The following is a 15,195-nucleotide window of genomic DNA, read 5'->3' as shown; positions in this document are numbered from 1 at the left end:
GTGTCCAATAAATGTTCATGTCATTCTGGCCAATACTTCTGTTATAGCATTTCAGTCTGGAATATGGAATATCTTTCAATAATCTATGATTTAGCTGCTAAATTGTCAAATACCGCCATCTGCTCGCTACCCAGGCACTTATGTATGTACTTAACCCAACTAACTTAACCTAACTAACTATCCGGTGTGCACAACACTGTCAGCCTAATCTCCGGCTGACACCCCAAAAACCTACAATCCGCTACAGAAAAATGTATATTGTTTGTTTATTAACTGGCCCCTCGCCTTCTATCATTTCACGAAAGTGGCAAAGCAAGTTGAGTATCCCTGACCTATAGGGAGAAATTTAGTTTGTCATTGTAAACCCACAGCACAGTAATGATGACATGTTCTTCATAGATCTAGCCTTTTAATTTTGCTCTTAAGCTTTCTCAAAGTACACCAAATTCATGCATTTTACTTTAAAATGTTTAAAAAAATCGAACTAATAGATAATAATAATAATAAAAAAAGAACTAATAGAATGTGTGCTTTCTCTGTCTAAAAGAGTTAGTTTGTAGAGTTAGTAGTTATGTAAGCATTAGCAGTTGAATACAGCATGGTTTCAGCGTCTGAAAAATTATTTTGAGATAAACGGCTTTTTGTGAAATTCGATAGAACAGTCACTTTAACCATTCATTTTTGGCATCAGTAAGACGTCAGACATCTAAACAATAGTTTTGAACAGTAATTTCCTCCATGACAGCAGGAAACCCCCCTCTGCTTCCAACTCCTCCCTCCGTGGGCGTTCTCCTCCGCCCTCCTTGGCTCTGCAGCGGGTCTGTGACAAACGAGTTGCTGCTGCCTGTCTGCTGGCGGCCGCTGTGCAAGTCTGGATATGGGCTCGCTCGTTTCTTGGGGTTTGTGTTGAGAGCTTTGATGAAGCTTTTGCGATTCTGGTCTTATTTATGCTGCGTGTTTCAAAGTGTGTTCCACCCGTAATCTATTATGCAAATTTGCAATCCCGCACCGCCAGCAATCAGCGCGAAAACGAAAGCGTTTTCGCCAATCCATTTCAAGAGAATGGCTTCCTCACACTGCTTTTTGCTTGCCTTCCTCTAGTCTGGCAGAGTACTGTCGCCACTTAGTGGGTCGGTGGAATGGGTTGTACATGTTCGGTGGCTCCAATAATTATATAAGAGATGTAAAAGGGTTAGATGCACATCCCACGGTCAAAAAAAAAAAATCATTTTTTTGACCTATTAATACGTCATTGGCAGTCAACCGTTGGATTTTTTTTGACGGATTAATACGTCATTGGCAGTGAACGTGTTAATTATAATACATTTTTCATTTTCATTCCAACAACACATGAACAAAACAAACAGCTCAGACACATTAAAAAATAAAATAAAAAGTGCCCTTTCCTGACCATGAATGCATTTCTAATGGTGCTTTGTATGGAAATTGCCCTTTCCATGCCGTCACTGAAGGCAGCATTCAAAGAGAAATGCCTTTTCCGAGCTCTCTTGGCCTTGAATGCACCATTTGTAATAGGCGTCTGCATGGAGCAGTGTTTTTCTAAACTGCCCCTGAAGGCACCAACCCAAAAATGAACCTAAAAATGAATGAATAAATAAATACATAAATAAATAAACCACCCAATAAATAAATAACCAAAATATAGGGAACAAATGCAGAATTGTTGCTCTTGAAAATATTTTTTACTTTACACTATTGGAAAGGGATGTTGTGTTGTTGAATCCGCAAAAAATAAAAAAAATTCTAATACACCTTATCTAAATCTTCTGTCTTGCTTTTTAGAATTATGGTTAAAAATGCATGGTATATTACAAGCCTCACTCAGTATCGTTCAATGTTTCTGCCTGTGTTGCTATCTGTTGTAGTACAACAACCTAAAGGGAGAAAAGGAGCAAATACATATTGATGCTTAAATGATTTCACAACAGTATTGCAACAGCATGCAACTTTTATATACTAATATTATTCAGTTATGGAGTTATTTTTCCGTGACAAGTCTCATCCTAAAATGAGATATTCCTCTAAATCTGGTTAAAATCGGAATATTTAAAATGAGTTATACCCCTAAATTGGCCTTCAAATTGCCTCAAATTTCCGCCGCCGCCCTCCGGACGGCGGCTGTAGTGCCCTTTTATGAATTTGAGCCCCTGCCCCTCTAATGTTCTGTGCACGTCCCTGGACGGCAGTCAACCGTTGTTGTTTTTTTGACGAGTTAACTCGTCGACGGCAGTGAACGTGTTAATATCCAGCCAGAATCATTGCAAATGGATGTTCAAAGTAACAGTTAGCAATAGCATTGGGGGGGGGGGGGGGGGGGGGGCAGTTTGGGGAATGGGGGGGCCCGGCCCGGTCAGGCCCCCCCCTAATGCCGGGCCTGGGACAATGTGCAATATGCAGTGTCTCTTTCTCTCTTTCTCTCTCTCTCTCTCTCTCACACACACACACACACACACACACACACACAGGAGAGTGCAGGAGAGGAGAAGGCACTGTGGAAAATGGGGGTCACTGCTTGGAAACAGGGTCTTATAATTCTTTCATGTTTTGACATTTATTCAGGGATCTAAATACAAGCACTCCATTTTCTCTACACCCTGAGCTATCCCAGTGTGTGAGCAACCCTTTTACAATAGTTTGTAAGACCCCAATGCATGGGTATCCCTTAATCTTTCATTCTCAGCAACTCACTGCAACCTAGGCCATATTTTACAGCATCTCTAGTCTGTCTGACCTGCATAAAAAGATGCAACAAGAGCTGTTCAGTGATCAGATGTCATTAAAACAGTGCATACAGTAGAGTTTTTGATATAACAACACAATGAGATTTGAGAATAGTCGTACAGGCATATGTGAAATTCCTTCAGTTGTCTCAATCAATTGTGCTGCATCCAAGTTTATGCATGTATACTGGGGGTGAACGCAGCCGGCGTCCACTAACTGAAAACAGATGTCAGATTCTCCCTTCACACTGAAACAGGAGTAGGCTGTGAATGGGGGATGGTGTTAGGGCTGTCATAAGCTGGGGTGGAGCTCTCTGAATGAAAACCCTCCGGTGTGTTGTGCATTGTAGTTTCACCTGCCAGGCAGGCAGCCAGGTATCGTTCCCTCCGGCTCTTAACTTGTATCTTCATCGTGCTTCAGATAGAGGCTGGCAGCCAACTGTCTCAGTTTACAAGTGGCTGCATATAGCCTCCAGCGGTTTATCAGTGGTGACACTCACTCTGACAAGATGCACCCAATCTGAACCTCAATCCCATTTCCCTGTCAGTGGATTATCTGTGAAACATATTGTTTATTATGACTAATAGTCTAAAATGACAAAATGAATGCCATCACAATTTACTAGAGCCAGAACAGACAAAAGCAGCAAATATTAACATTTGTTAAGCTGTAACCTACAAATGTTTGGTATCGTTACTTGATTTATACTTGAGTGTCTGTCAATCATTTAATCAATTGATGCAGTACTATCGCACACAAGAAACATTAAACCAATAAAACTAGATGTAACCAGATGAGAATAGAAGTTCCAGATTTATTTCACTATCGGGGAAAAACAAACTTTTTTCATGAGTGCATTTAGACTTAACAGAGCTCATGTTCAGTTAAACTAGCTGTGCAGATGTTTTTTTGGGGTGAGAAAATCAAATGAATAGAATAGCTGAAGAATGGCCATACATAAGATACAAAAATAGATGACTAGGGAGTCTTTTAATCAAAACTTCACGTTATCCACTTGTGAATGAACACTTAAAATTCCTCTCATACAAACAGATGCAGCTTGACCAAAATAATTTCAAAAGCATAGAAACACAATGCCCAAGAAAGGCACTTCACTAAAACTTGACTACAAGACACAAAAATCTTTTTTTTGTTTTACATGTACATACCATGAATGTAATTTGCCATGGAGCGCCTTCAAAAATGAAACCGTTCTAACAAAGACTTAGCATTGTAGATTAACAAAACACACACACACACAGTTGTCAAAGATCTATTAGGAAAATACATCAGTTTTGCAAGCACAAAAGCATGTAGGCGCTCAGTGAGAGAAAACAAGACGACAACCAACATCCTAACTTGCGCGTGTTTACCGACATCAGAATCAATCACAGCTCTATTGCTCGATTCTATTGACTTTATAGAATAACAGTCTTGATGGTTTATGTACAGCGGCCGTCTCTGAACTGCATGTGTCAGTCTACCTGACGCCGGGGTCGAGTGATTCTGACCGAATCAGAGCTCACCATCATAAATTCCGTAGCAGTCTGATAGCATCTTCAGTTCCTTTCCCTCATCACATCCAAAGTCCACAAAATAAGCCCTCAATTCCTGTGCTTGTCGGCCTCCTCTGCTTTGCCCTGTCGTCGACCTACAGAACACACAAGCTCACCGAGGAGCAGTTTGTTGCAGATATTTTGCTATCTGTGTATTTATTTTATTTTTTAGTTGTCCCACCTGCTCTTTTTACGTTTTGGTGGATCAGGGACGGCGAAGCTATCATCTCCCCTGTCGCCCCTCCCCTCCCCGCTCGCCCTGTCTCCCCCATCTCGGTCTCCTCTGTCGCCCCTCCCCTCCCCGCTCGCCCTGTCTCCCCCATCTCGGTCTCCTCTGTCGCCCCTCCCCTCCCCGCTCGCCCTGTCTCCCCCATCTCGGTCTCCTCTGTCGCCCCTCCCCTCCCCGCTCGCCCTGTCTCCCCCATCTCGGTCTCCTCTGTCGCCCCTCCCCTCCCCGCTCGCCCTGTCTCCCCCATCTCGGTCTCCTCTGTCGCCCCTCCCCTCCCCGCTCGCCCTGTCTCCCCCATCTCGGTCTCCTCTGTCGCCCCTCCCCTCCCCGCTCGCCCTGTCTCCCCCATCTCGGTCTCCTCTGTCGCCCCTGCCCTCCCCGCTCGCCCTGTCTCCCCCATCTCGGTCTCCTCTCTCGCCCCTCCCCTCCCCGCTCGCCCTGTCTCCCCCATCTCTGTCTCCTCTGTCGCCCCTCCCCTCCCCACTCGCCCTGTCTGCCCCATCCCTCTCACTCCTCCACTCATCTCTGTCCCTTCTGCTTCCATCTCCGTTGCGACTCTCGCCGTGGCGGCCGCCGCTATGGCGATCTCGGTCTCCGTGGCGGTCGCGATCTCTGTCTCCGTGGCGTTCCCGGTCGCCGTGACGGTCCCCGCCGCCATGCCGGTCACTCCTGTCCCCGTAGCGGTCACGATCTCTGTCTCCGTGGCGACCTCTGTCCTCTCCATGCCTGTCCCGGGAGCTTTCCCTTGGAGAGGGTGGGGCGGCAGGGGGGTAGCTGTGCTGTGAGCTGGTTTGACTGGTGGACACTGTGCTCAGAGAGCCGGCGCTGGCAAAGCCGGCCATCTTAGTCCCGATGCTGATAGGCGGAGGAGGGGCCATGGATGTGACGGCTCCCCGGGAGCGGTCGGAGCTTTCGGCAGCTTCTGTTGGTACGGAGCTCAGACTGCCTGCGCTGGTCCAGCCCGACGAGCTGTTCGACTTGGTGGTAAGCTTCGGGGACACGCCGGACGCAGCCACAAAGTGGTTCTTATATTGGGCCTGGGGACAAGGAGACATACAGAGGAAGACATTAGTTTTGGTGGATCAGGGACGGCGACGGGTATTTTGCCAATACCAAGTACCGAAATATAAGTACCGTAAATTCCGGACTATAAGCCGCACCTGCAAAGTTGACTATTTTTTTCTTATATAAGCCGCACCGGACTATAAGCCGCGGGTGTTTTAATGTTTTTTTTTTTTTTTTTTTTTAACACCTTAACACATTCAGTGCCACAGCGCTTCAGTAAAATTGTCTGGAGCCTGTGCCAGATTCACTTCCATTCAGTTGAAAACAGCTATAGAATTTTTTCTATTATGGCTATATTAACGGGGCTGGACTTTAATGAAAGATTGAACACTCCTGCTTCTTCCAAAGAAGAAATTTTGTTTCTAGACAGTTCCATTATGAAATTACAGCCTCTCAAAAAAGTGCACTTTCAATGGTTTTCTGTCGTTTTTTTTTACTTTCCAAGTTATAGGCCCTTTTATGAATACCTTTTGCACTCTAATTTCGACCACATTCACTGACTCTGGCTGGTGTTTTCTGATGTGGTGGCGTGTGGTGTGGTTTCTGTGAAGCCTGTGTGACACACACACCTCTCCCCCCCCCCCCCCCCCCCCCCCTCCCTCCCCCCTCTCCCCTCTCCACCTCTGAGCTGCGGGCTCCTCCCACACGCACAGTTTGTTTTCTCGTTTTTGCCCCGGACAGATCCCAGCGCGCATCATTTCCTTGATGGGCAAACGCGACTGAACGAAAAGGCATGGCCGTTCGGCTTCGGATGCTGCCTTTCTAGGAAATCGTGTGGAGATAGATAGAAGCATAAGAGCTCAGTTGTGAGCGCGGATGCAGCCGAGCCCACTCTCCGCTGTAGGCAGAGCAATATATACGGCGCTGGCAGAAAGCATGCATCGGTTTCCACTTTCTCCGCTGTCTCCTGTACAAAGTAAAGGATCTGAGGTGGGTGGAGCAGCTCCTGTGACGATGTTTAAGGTGGCGCCGTGTGATCCCTTGAAGGGATTCATGCTCACTGGCTAGGTACGACCTTAAACAGCAGAATTATGGAATAATATGAATTATGATTTTAGGACGTCCACAGACGTCCTTGGCACTCCTCGTTACTTTTTTTTAGGACGTCCACAGACGTCCTTGGCACTGAATGTGTTAAGTGCCATAGCCGAAATAATTCGTCTTACATAATCCAACGCTTAAGTGCCAGAGCCGAGTTTACTCGTCTTACATAAACATTTTTTTTTTTTGACGGTGGGACATCAATCAACAACTTTTACATCTTCGAGATCACTATTGGAGCAAGATAATGTGTATAATCTATTTTACCGACCCACTAAGTGTTGACAGTGCTCCCCCAGACGACCGAAATCAAAGAAAAAACTGCCGCGGGACCAAGCCGTTCAAGGAAATGCCGTGGCGATTTTACAGTAATCCATTCAAGACTTGTCTTGCCTGAGAGCGGCCGCGCACCGGCAGCAGCACACAGAGAGCGGAGAGCGATTTGCAAAATAGATCATAGGTGAAACACACTTTGAAACACCTCAGAAAGGCCAGAATCAACATCTGCCCATCGCCCACGCATTCCCCGGCCCATCTTGACTCGCACAAGGAGCGTCCGCACGCAGGCAAGCAGGCAGGCAGGCACACAGGCAGGCAGCAGCAAAAGCGCTTCTGACACGCCCGCTGTACAGCCAGGAGGAAGGAGGAGAAGACACACGGAGGGAGGAGTTTGAATGAGAGGGGTGTTTCCTGTTGTTATGGAGGAAATTACTGTTCAAAACTATTGTTTAGAATGTCTGACGGTCTTACTGATGCCAAAAATGAATGGTTAAAGTGACTGTTTCACAAAAAGCCATTTATCTCTGAATAAATTTCCAGACGCTGAAACCATGCTGTACTCAACGGCTAATATCTACATAACTACTAACTCTGCAAACTAACTCTTTTAGACAGAGAAAGCACACATTCTATTAGTTATTTTTAGATGATTGGTGTTCATGAATTCTTAACAGAAAAGAATTACTCGGCTGTTCTAAAATGAGCCAGAATCGTCAAAAACACCCCTGGCACAACTTACCTACAGGAATGAAAACATGGCTGGCATTCAATGTGTTAATTGTGTTTTAATGTTTAATTACCATATGTAAGGGTTCATGCACAGAGGGGATTGTCGGGAAAGAGATGGCTGTTTGAGGAAGCTCCCATTTACCGGTATTAACATTTCAACAAAACAACATAACACAACACCACCTGTGTTGTTTTTTACAGTGCACACAGTGTCATACAGTGTGGTGAAAAGAGGGCAAGAGAGGAAATTAAAACTTATTATAGTTATATAGGATTTATAGTTAGAAAGAGTGCTAAAAAAGAGATTTTTTTTTTTTTTTTTTTGAAAAAATCCATAGATAAGCCGCACCGTTATATAAGCCGCAGGGGCCAAAAAAGGCCAAAAAACGGGAAAAAAGGTGCGGCTTATAGTCCAGAATTTACGGTACTTGTACTTGGTCTGAAAAAGTGGTATCTGTGCATCCCTACCAATGACTCAACCATTACTTTACCAGGTGCTGAGATTTCAGTCTTTCAAAACACTTCCTGGCTAATACTCTTCTTTGGAATAAACACTCCCCACCCACATGGGAGTGGGAGAACATTTCCCCCCAAAATATATGCAGTATGAAAATAAAGTGAAATTATAACAAATGTATCTGCAATATAAGAAATCAGAAAATATTAACATTTGTTTCAAGTTGGAGGTGAAGAGAGGGTTACCTGGAAGGCTTGTTTCATGGCTGACATGCGGTCTCCCATCGCACCGGCGCCTGCTTTGCTGAAACCTTCGTAGCTACTGGCGATAGACAACAACCCGCCACTGCGTTCCTAGAAAGAAAACCCAGTTGCAAGCACAGTGAAGAGAGGGGTATCTATCTTCTCGTTTTACTTTCGGGAATATGGCAAATAGGCAAATCTCCTAAAATGTTGGTGTGTTCCTTTAACTTGAATACTTATTATACAATGTTGTTAAGAATACTGTAGTTAAATAAATACCGTAAATAAAGCTACATAATAAATAGAAGGCTTCAAATAGACCCCATGATCGGTATCGGCCAATACTGCTTCCAGCGATCGGTCCTAAAAATCCTGATTGGAGCACCCCTAATCGTGAAGAGCGTAACGAGACAATTACACATCCTTTGCATAGGCTACATTCAACTGAGACCACTGATGCCTTTAAAACAACCTCAAGATTTTGATAGTAGCAGGGCACAGCTGCCAAGTTGGCTGTGCGGATCTCAGGGTTTCATGGCCAGTGGGAGGGGCAACGGCAGCCATGGCTGTCATGAAAATCCTACCCTGATGTCCAGATTACAAAAATACATACAACAGATTGACACATCATTTTGAACTCACAGAGCTTTCAGCCCCCAAGCCCGGCCTCTCTCTGTACCCCAGACCGCCTCCTCCGATATTCATTCTCTTTCCTTTGCCACCCTTGAATCGGGATTTCCTGAACCAGGGATTCTGGGAAACATCAATTGAACATGGTTAAAAAAATGCATTCCTAAAAAGCAATGTGTTTAGCAACGCTATTTTAGGGCTGTTTTAATTTAACCATGTATTTCGTTCACCTGCATGGCTAAATCCATCAGTTCTTTGGAAACACTTTGATTGGCTCCCTCCAGGTTCCGGACAAGATCGCCAGCGAATGAGGTGTCTTTGTTGGTTAGAAGGGTGTGAGCCACGCCCTTTTCTCCAGCACGACCTGTTCGGCCGATCCTGTGTGTGTGTGTGTCGATGTCTCTTGCCACGTCATAATTCACCACTGTGCGAATTGATGGGATATCCAGACCACGAGCTGGGGGAAGATGAAGCAGGAGGCGAGAAAAGTTTAAAATGACTATTGATAAAGGTAGTTTTGGTCCTCAGTTTTGATTGGCTGACAGCTGTCTGAAGCTAAAATACACAATTAATACATGTAGGATGTAGTTAAGCGCGCCTCAACCTCTACAGCCCAGCCGGCTGGTCTGGTGCTTCTCAGAGAAGGCAAACTTACGATAGAGATGATTGGATGTAATCCAAAAGGTACTGGAGCACACAGATCAAGTGTATAATGAAGTTTTTATTTAACTAACGTTTCGACACTACTGTGTCTTCATCAGAGTTAAAAAAGCCCAATTAATACCTTTGACTACAGAAATATCAGTTTAATATATCAGTATATATATATATATATATATATATATATATATCTATATATATATAGATATATATATATAGTTCTTGCTACTGTCACTTTATGAAACCAATAACGTTAAGCCACAAAGGGCTGTGACTTACAGTGATTTTGAAAACGGCTCACACAGTCACCTTCATAGAATTATGTGCTCACCTGCTACATCAGTGGCCACCAGAATGGGCAGACTCTTCTTCTTGAAGTCAGCGATGACCTTGTTCCTCTCGCTCTGGTCCATGTCTCCGTGCAGCAGACCGAGGCTGTGGCCCTCCTGGGTCAGGTTAGCGGCCAGCTCCTCGCTGTTGAGCTTCTTGGTGACGAAGATGAGGACCGAGCCAGTCGAGGTGAACTCAACCAGCCGCCGGGTCAACCACGTCCATTTATCTGCACCGCTGGTAAGCAGCTCCACCACCTGGGTCACATCCTCATTGGCCTGATGAAGAACGATAGGAAAAACACAGCATCCACAGGTTTCAGCAAAGTAAAGTTATGATTTTTTAAGAACCGTTTAATGCCAGTGATTAAAGTCAACTTCAGTGTGACTCAAGTATGATAATACAAAGATGTTATTTCCAAAATGAGACAACCATTAGAAACTAGAACTAACCCCCTATTCTCTTCCCCCTCTCTAATATAAGATTGTTCAATCCAGTTTATTGATGCTGCTTAGCTAGACTTATTCTCTTTAAAGCCCTCCGAGACATGCTTGTGAATTAGGACTATACAAATAAACTTGACCTTGAACCTTTGACCACCAAAGCCTAATCAGTGCATCCTTGAGTATAAGTGGATGTTTGGGCCAAATTTGAAGAAATTCCATCAAGGCACTTCTGAGATATCGCGTTAACGAGCATGGAATGGGGAGACGTGAGGTCACAGTGACCTTGAACTTTGACTATCAAAATGTAATCAGTTCATCCTTGAGTCCAAGTGGACGTTTGAGCCAAATTTGAATAAATTCCCTCAAGGCATTCCTGAGATATCGCATTAACGAGCATCGGAGGGACGGACCTACAGGCGGACAACCAGAAAACATAATGCCTCTGTGGACACGGCTTTCGCCGGTGGAGACATCAAAATCCTACATGTAGGAATAATCTTAAGACCTTTGCTTGCACAATAGGTCAAAATAGTTTTTGAAGATAGAATCATCTCTGTTTATGAAATAATCATATTGTCAGATACATTTTCAGGTAGCAACAGTGTTGAAGATGAGTGAGGCCACATACCTCTCCAATGTCTCCCTGCACCACACGAATGGGATCTATCAAGATGTCTCTGGCCAGTCTCTCTATCTTCTTTCGGAAAGTGGCGCTGAACAGAAGGGCTGTGAGGGAAACCATGTTTAAATGTAGAGAAAATGCTTTGTAGCCCAGATACTCATGAAAACAAAAGACAGTCATAAGACTTGTGGAGAGCAGCACCACTTACTCTGTCTGTCTGGGCGGACATGGCTGGCAATAGATCTCACTTGGTATTCTAAGAAAGAAAAGAGAAAAACAGTAAAAAACAAACAGCTACAGTGCAAAAGTTACATTTTAGTTGCAGAATTTATGATGCCAACCCACCGAAGCCCATATCGAACATGCGATCTGCCTCGTCAAACACCAGGTACGTCACTCTCTGCAGGGACGTGGCCTTCTTTTTCACATGGTCAATCAGACGACCCTGTACACACACAAATAAAATCAGTATAACTCACAATTGTGGCAGTGGTAGGCAGGTTCTGTGACAGGTTACAGAAGTGAAAAAGTCAAAGATACGTCATCCACAGAGAGATGGACTTCTCCCTTCTTACCGGAGTGCACACCACAATCTCTGCTCCCTCCTGAAGAGCCTTGGCCTGCTCCCACATGCTACCTCCTCCATACACCGCCACAGAGCGCAACGAGTAGACTTTGCCGAAACGCTTACACTCTGCATGGATCTGGGAAACATTTACAGTTATGTGCTTTAGTGACTTTCTTTCAATTTTTTTAAGTAAATAATAATAATAATCTTCTCCAGGCTAGTCTTGGCGGTATTACAGCAAATGTCTTATCTTCTGGTAGGCAATATTTAACATGACGATCTTAGTGGGAGAAATCTGCAATATCTTGTAGGTGATACATCTGTGCAATATCTTGTTTATCATTACAGCTTTCTTGGGGGGAGGTGCAATATCTTTGTGCAGGGCATCTGTGCAATATTACTTAATATTCTTGGTTTGTATGTTTTTGGTGTATATCGATCTGTGTTATTGAATGTTAACTGTAGCTTGACTGTACATGTAGTGTAGAATGATAAATTGTATGTGGGTGTACGGTATGTGTACTATGACTCCATCTACTGTATGTTCTCTCGAATACCGAAGACAAATTTCGCCTAAGGGAGACAATAAAGTCTAATCTACTTCACTTTCACCAAATCTGATCCTATCACTCTCCATTTTGTACCTGCTGACAAAGCTCCCTGGTGGGGCACACTATGACTGCGATGGGCCCCTCTCCGGCCTCCAGCTCCTTCTGGTCCATGATGTGAACTAGCATGGGCCAGATAAAAGCTGCAGTTTTGCCGCTTCCAGTTTTCGCGATACCAATCATGTCACGTCCAGACAGGGCGCTGGGCACTCCCTACATCCCAGACAGAGGACACAAACAGGACGGCGTTATTCAGAAAGGTTTAAGGTATTATTCAGTTATGCTGCAGCCTTGAGACGGTCTTGCGCTGTACCTGGCACTGAATCGGTGTGGGCTGAGTGTACTCAGACTTGCGGATCTGTTGCATTAGCTGCTCATCAAAACCAAAGTGGGCAAAGCTGGTGCTAGGTTTGGGAGGGGCAGCACCAGACACCTGAGGATGCGTAAACGGAGAAAAAGGAGAAACCAAGGACATTCAGGACTGATGTTGTTGATGATGGTAACAGTTCACATGATGCTGCAGGAAAATGACTACCACTGCAAGAAAAGTTGAATTATATTTACTTAACCCCACCAAAACAAAGACCATGTTTACAAATATGTTCTTTATATTAGCAAAAAACATTGTAGTGCTAAAATGTACACCAGACCATACAATGCGAGCCAAACATGAACGGAGTGGGACTTGGGACCAAAACAAAATTACTTATTACAAAATTACAAAACTGTAGTACTGTGGTGGTATTATGAATTCCAGGTAAACCACATTCAGATGCCAGTGTGTGACATGCGTCATGATCTTACGCGCAAATTGAGTTTGTTTCTCAACTCCACCACTTGAATTGGTGACAGGTTGTGGAGTTCTTCATGCTCATTGTAGAAGTTCTTCTCAAAGGGGGGATAATCAATCTGCAAACAGATGACAAAAAGGACAACAAAATCACAACAAAATCCAGAACATTACAAAACAACAACAACAGATCCATGGTTAAGACAAGTCTCATCGCTGTGTTTTCTCAGCCATACCTCAGTGTGGTCGATGGGAGGAAGAGGCATGATGATTTTCTTGGCGGCGGGGGCAATCGGGTTCCCATCACTGTCATAGTCGATGTTCTCGTCCTCTTCCTCCAGCGTCAGCCCAGCTGTGGGATTCTCTGCCATGTAACGGAAGTAGGCTTCCTGCAAACAGCACAGCATTACATGTGAACCACTGAGCCGGTTTGCTGCTTAACACAACATCCAGCAGCAGCAGAGAGACACACAAATACCCAATGAGACATTCAGTTAATAACGATGGGCAAAATTATTTTTCACATTCTGATATTGAATGCTGTCACTTGCTGAAGTAAATCAACAGCTGAACATGCTTTTTGTCCCATTGCTAAACAACAAAAATAATTTATGCAAGAAAAGTAACACCATCATGATGATGCTAAATGTGCAACCTGTAGTGTTAGATAGAGGGGAGGGAGGGGGGCATCGTAAGATCTGAAAGGGTAGAGGGAATGGTTGGCCTGGGGATCAGCGATGTAGTGGATTAAGAACTTTGGAGGGCTCACTCACTTGTTCATCTTCTTCTTCAATGTCATCACGAATACCCCTGTAAAGACAAGCGGAGAAAAAAAACTTCCCTGCGGCTCGTTCATACACTCAAGGTAGCCCACAACCCACTATGACTAAGGTCACTTACCTGTTGATATCTTGTGAGCCAGCAAGAAACATTGCTGTATGTGTCACTTGTGCCCGTCAATGAGAGATATTCAAGAAATGATTTACTAGTAAGCCCTGTCTTAAATTAGTAAATGCCTATTGCAGTTATCTACCTGATAATGCAATGAAAATGGCAAATTAGTGGGCTTAATATTTGTCTAATTCTGGACCAATAATTTTTCAAATGCATGGTTTCAATTTGAGCCCCCATAAGGACCTTAGATGAGACTAAAAACAAACAATTTAACAAAAACAACAACAACAAAAATGCATGCAAATGCAAATCTTACTTGACAGGTTTCTTTTCCTCTAATTTCCTCATGTCTTTGGCTGCTTGGCTCTGGAACAGGAAAATAATATTTGTTAGGGAAAACGGCCAGGAAAAACATTTGAATGGGTATTCTATTTTGTCTCTATTTCTCACCTCAACCTCTGCCATGAAGGCATCCAGTGGATCATCCTCACTGTCTGAGCCGCCGCCAGACTTCATCTGTTGTCGTGTGGGCGAGTTCTCAGCTGGGATGTATGGCAGATCCACGTTGCTGCTTGACTCCTCTTCATCATCTTCAAAATACCTGGACCAAAAACAACAACCAATAATAGGGATTGACAAAGCAATGATTATCACAATAATATTTACACAGTGGTAGTCCTACATTGACCAAAGTATATTTTACTCAGGTGGTGTTGAATTATGTGCATATGGAGGTCTATACTCACGAATTTTCTTCATCAAAATTGGCTCTTTTTGTTCCTATCTTGTAGAATGAAGGGAGCTGCTGCTGATTACTTCCATATCCTCCAGCTGATCCCGTGGGCCCAAAAGATGTGTGAGATCTCTGAGGCATGCGGGGTTCTTCTTTCTTCCCTGCACCTCCAAGGGCAAATCCTCCAAACCCAAAACCTCGCTTACCACCTGCGCCACCTTTGTTCCAATTCATGGCTGTGCTGTAGAAACAGTGGTAAACGACTCAACTACTAAGCCCTGGCACATAACATGTTGAAACACCAAATACATTAAAATATCTGTCAACTTAACTCTGCCTTGTTTATTGGCAGGAAAACATTATCATTTGTCATCATTGTAATTTGTGCATGAATGACATCACTGGTCCACAATTTAACTCAATTCAACTGTCTAATTGTCAAACTAAATGAATGTCTGGAAAACTGTTTACAGCTTTTGGATTATGCGTGAGATTATGTGCAAAATAATCAGCATTGTTTTTCGGTGGAGTTTAACGTTACTGTAGCTGGGATGAGGGTGACAGAGTAACGCTA

At 44.0% G+C, this 15,195-nt stretch overlaps 1 protein-coding gene across 1 annotated transcript; it reads right to left on the bottom strand.

Moving 5' to 3' along the window:
• Window positions 1-3,553: 3,553 nt before the first annotated feature.
• On the bottom strand, window positions 3,554-14,861 carry ddx42 (DEAD (Asp-Glu-Ala-Asp) box helicase 42). Its single transcript, XM_083649564.1, has 18 exons — window positions 14,635-14,861; window positions 14,339-14,489; window positions 14,205-14,254; window positions 13,768-13,804; window positions 13,231-13,383; window positions 13,009-13,113; window positions 12,518-12,637; window positions 12,241-12,417; window positions 11,604-11,732; window positions 11,374-11,473; window positions 11,237-11,284; window positions 11,035-11,132; window positions 9,962-10,238; window positions 9,201-9,427; window positions 8,983-9,093; window positions 8,344-8,451; window positions 5,039-5,564; window positions 3,554-4,579 (listed from the first exon to the last, which is right to left on the bottom strand). The coding sequence occupies exons 1-18, from the start codon at window positions 14,853-14,855 to the stop codon at window positions 4,467-4,469; spliced, it is 2,751 nt and encodes a 916-aa protein (XP_083505690.1). The 5' UTR covers window positions 14,856-14,861; the 3' UTR covers window positions 3,554-4,466.
• Window positions 14,862-15,195: the final 334 nt, after the last annotated feature.

The sequence above is a fragment of the Poromitra crassiceps genome, assembly GCF_964638095.1.
Source record: "Poromitra crassiceps genome assembly, chromosome: 13".
Taxonomy (NCBI): Eukaryota; Metazoa; Chordata; class Actinopteri; order Beryciformes; family Melamphaidae; genus Poromitra; species Poromitra crassiceps.
This window is presented reverse-complemented; position numbering and strand designations above follow the sequence as displayed.

Excerpts from the sequence above, each read along its gene's own strand:
- ddx42 (XM_083649564.1), bottom strand. The coding sequence starts at position 14,855 with ATGAATTGGAACAAAGGTGGCGCAGGTGGTAAGCGAGGTTTTGGGTTT. Across the intron at positions 13,114-13,230 it reads CTCCCATCGACCACACTGAG|ATTGATTATCCCCCCTTTGA; the intron begins GTATGGCTGAGA and ends ATCTGTTTGCAG. Across the intron at positions 5,565-8,343 it reads CCATGAAACAAGCCTTCCAG|GCCCAATATAAGAACCACTT; the intron begins GTAACCCTCTCT and ends CCTTGTCCCCAG.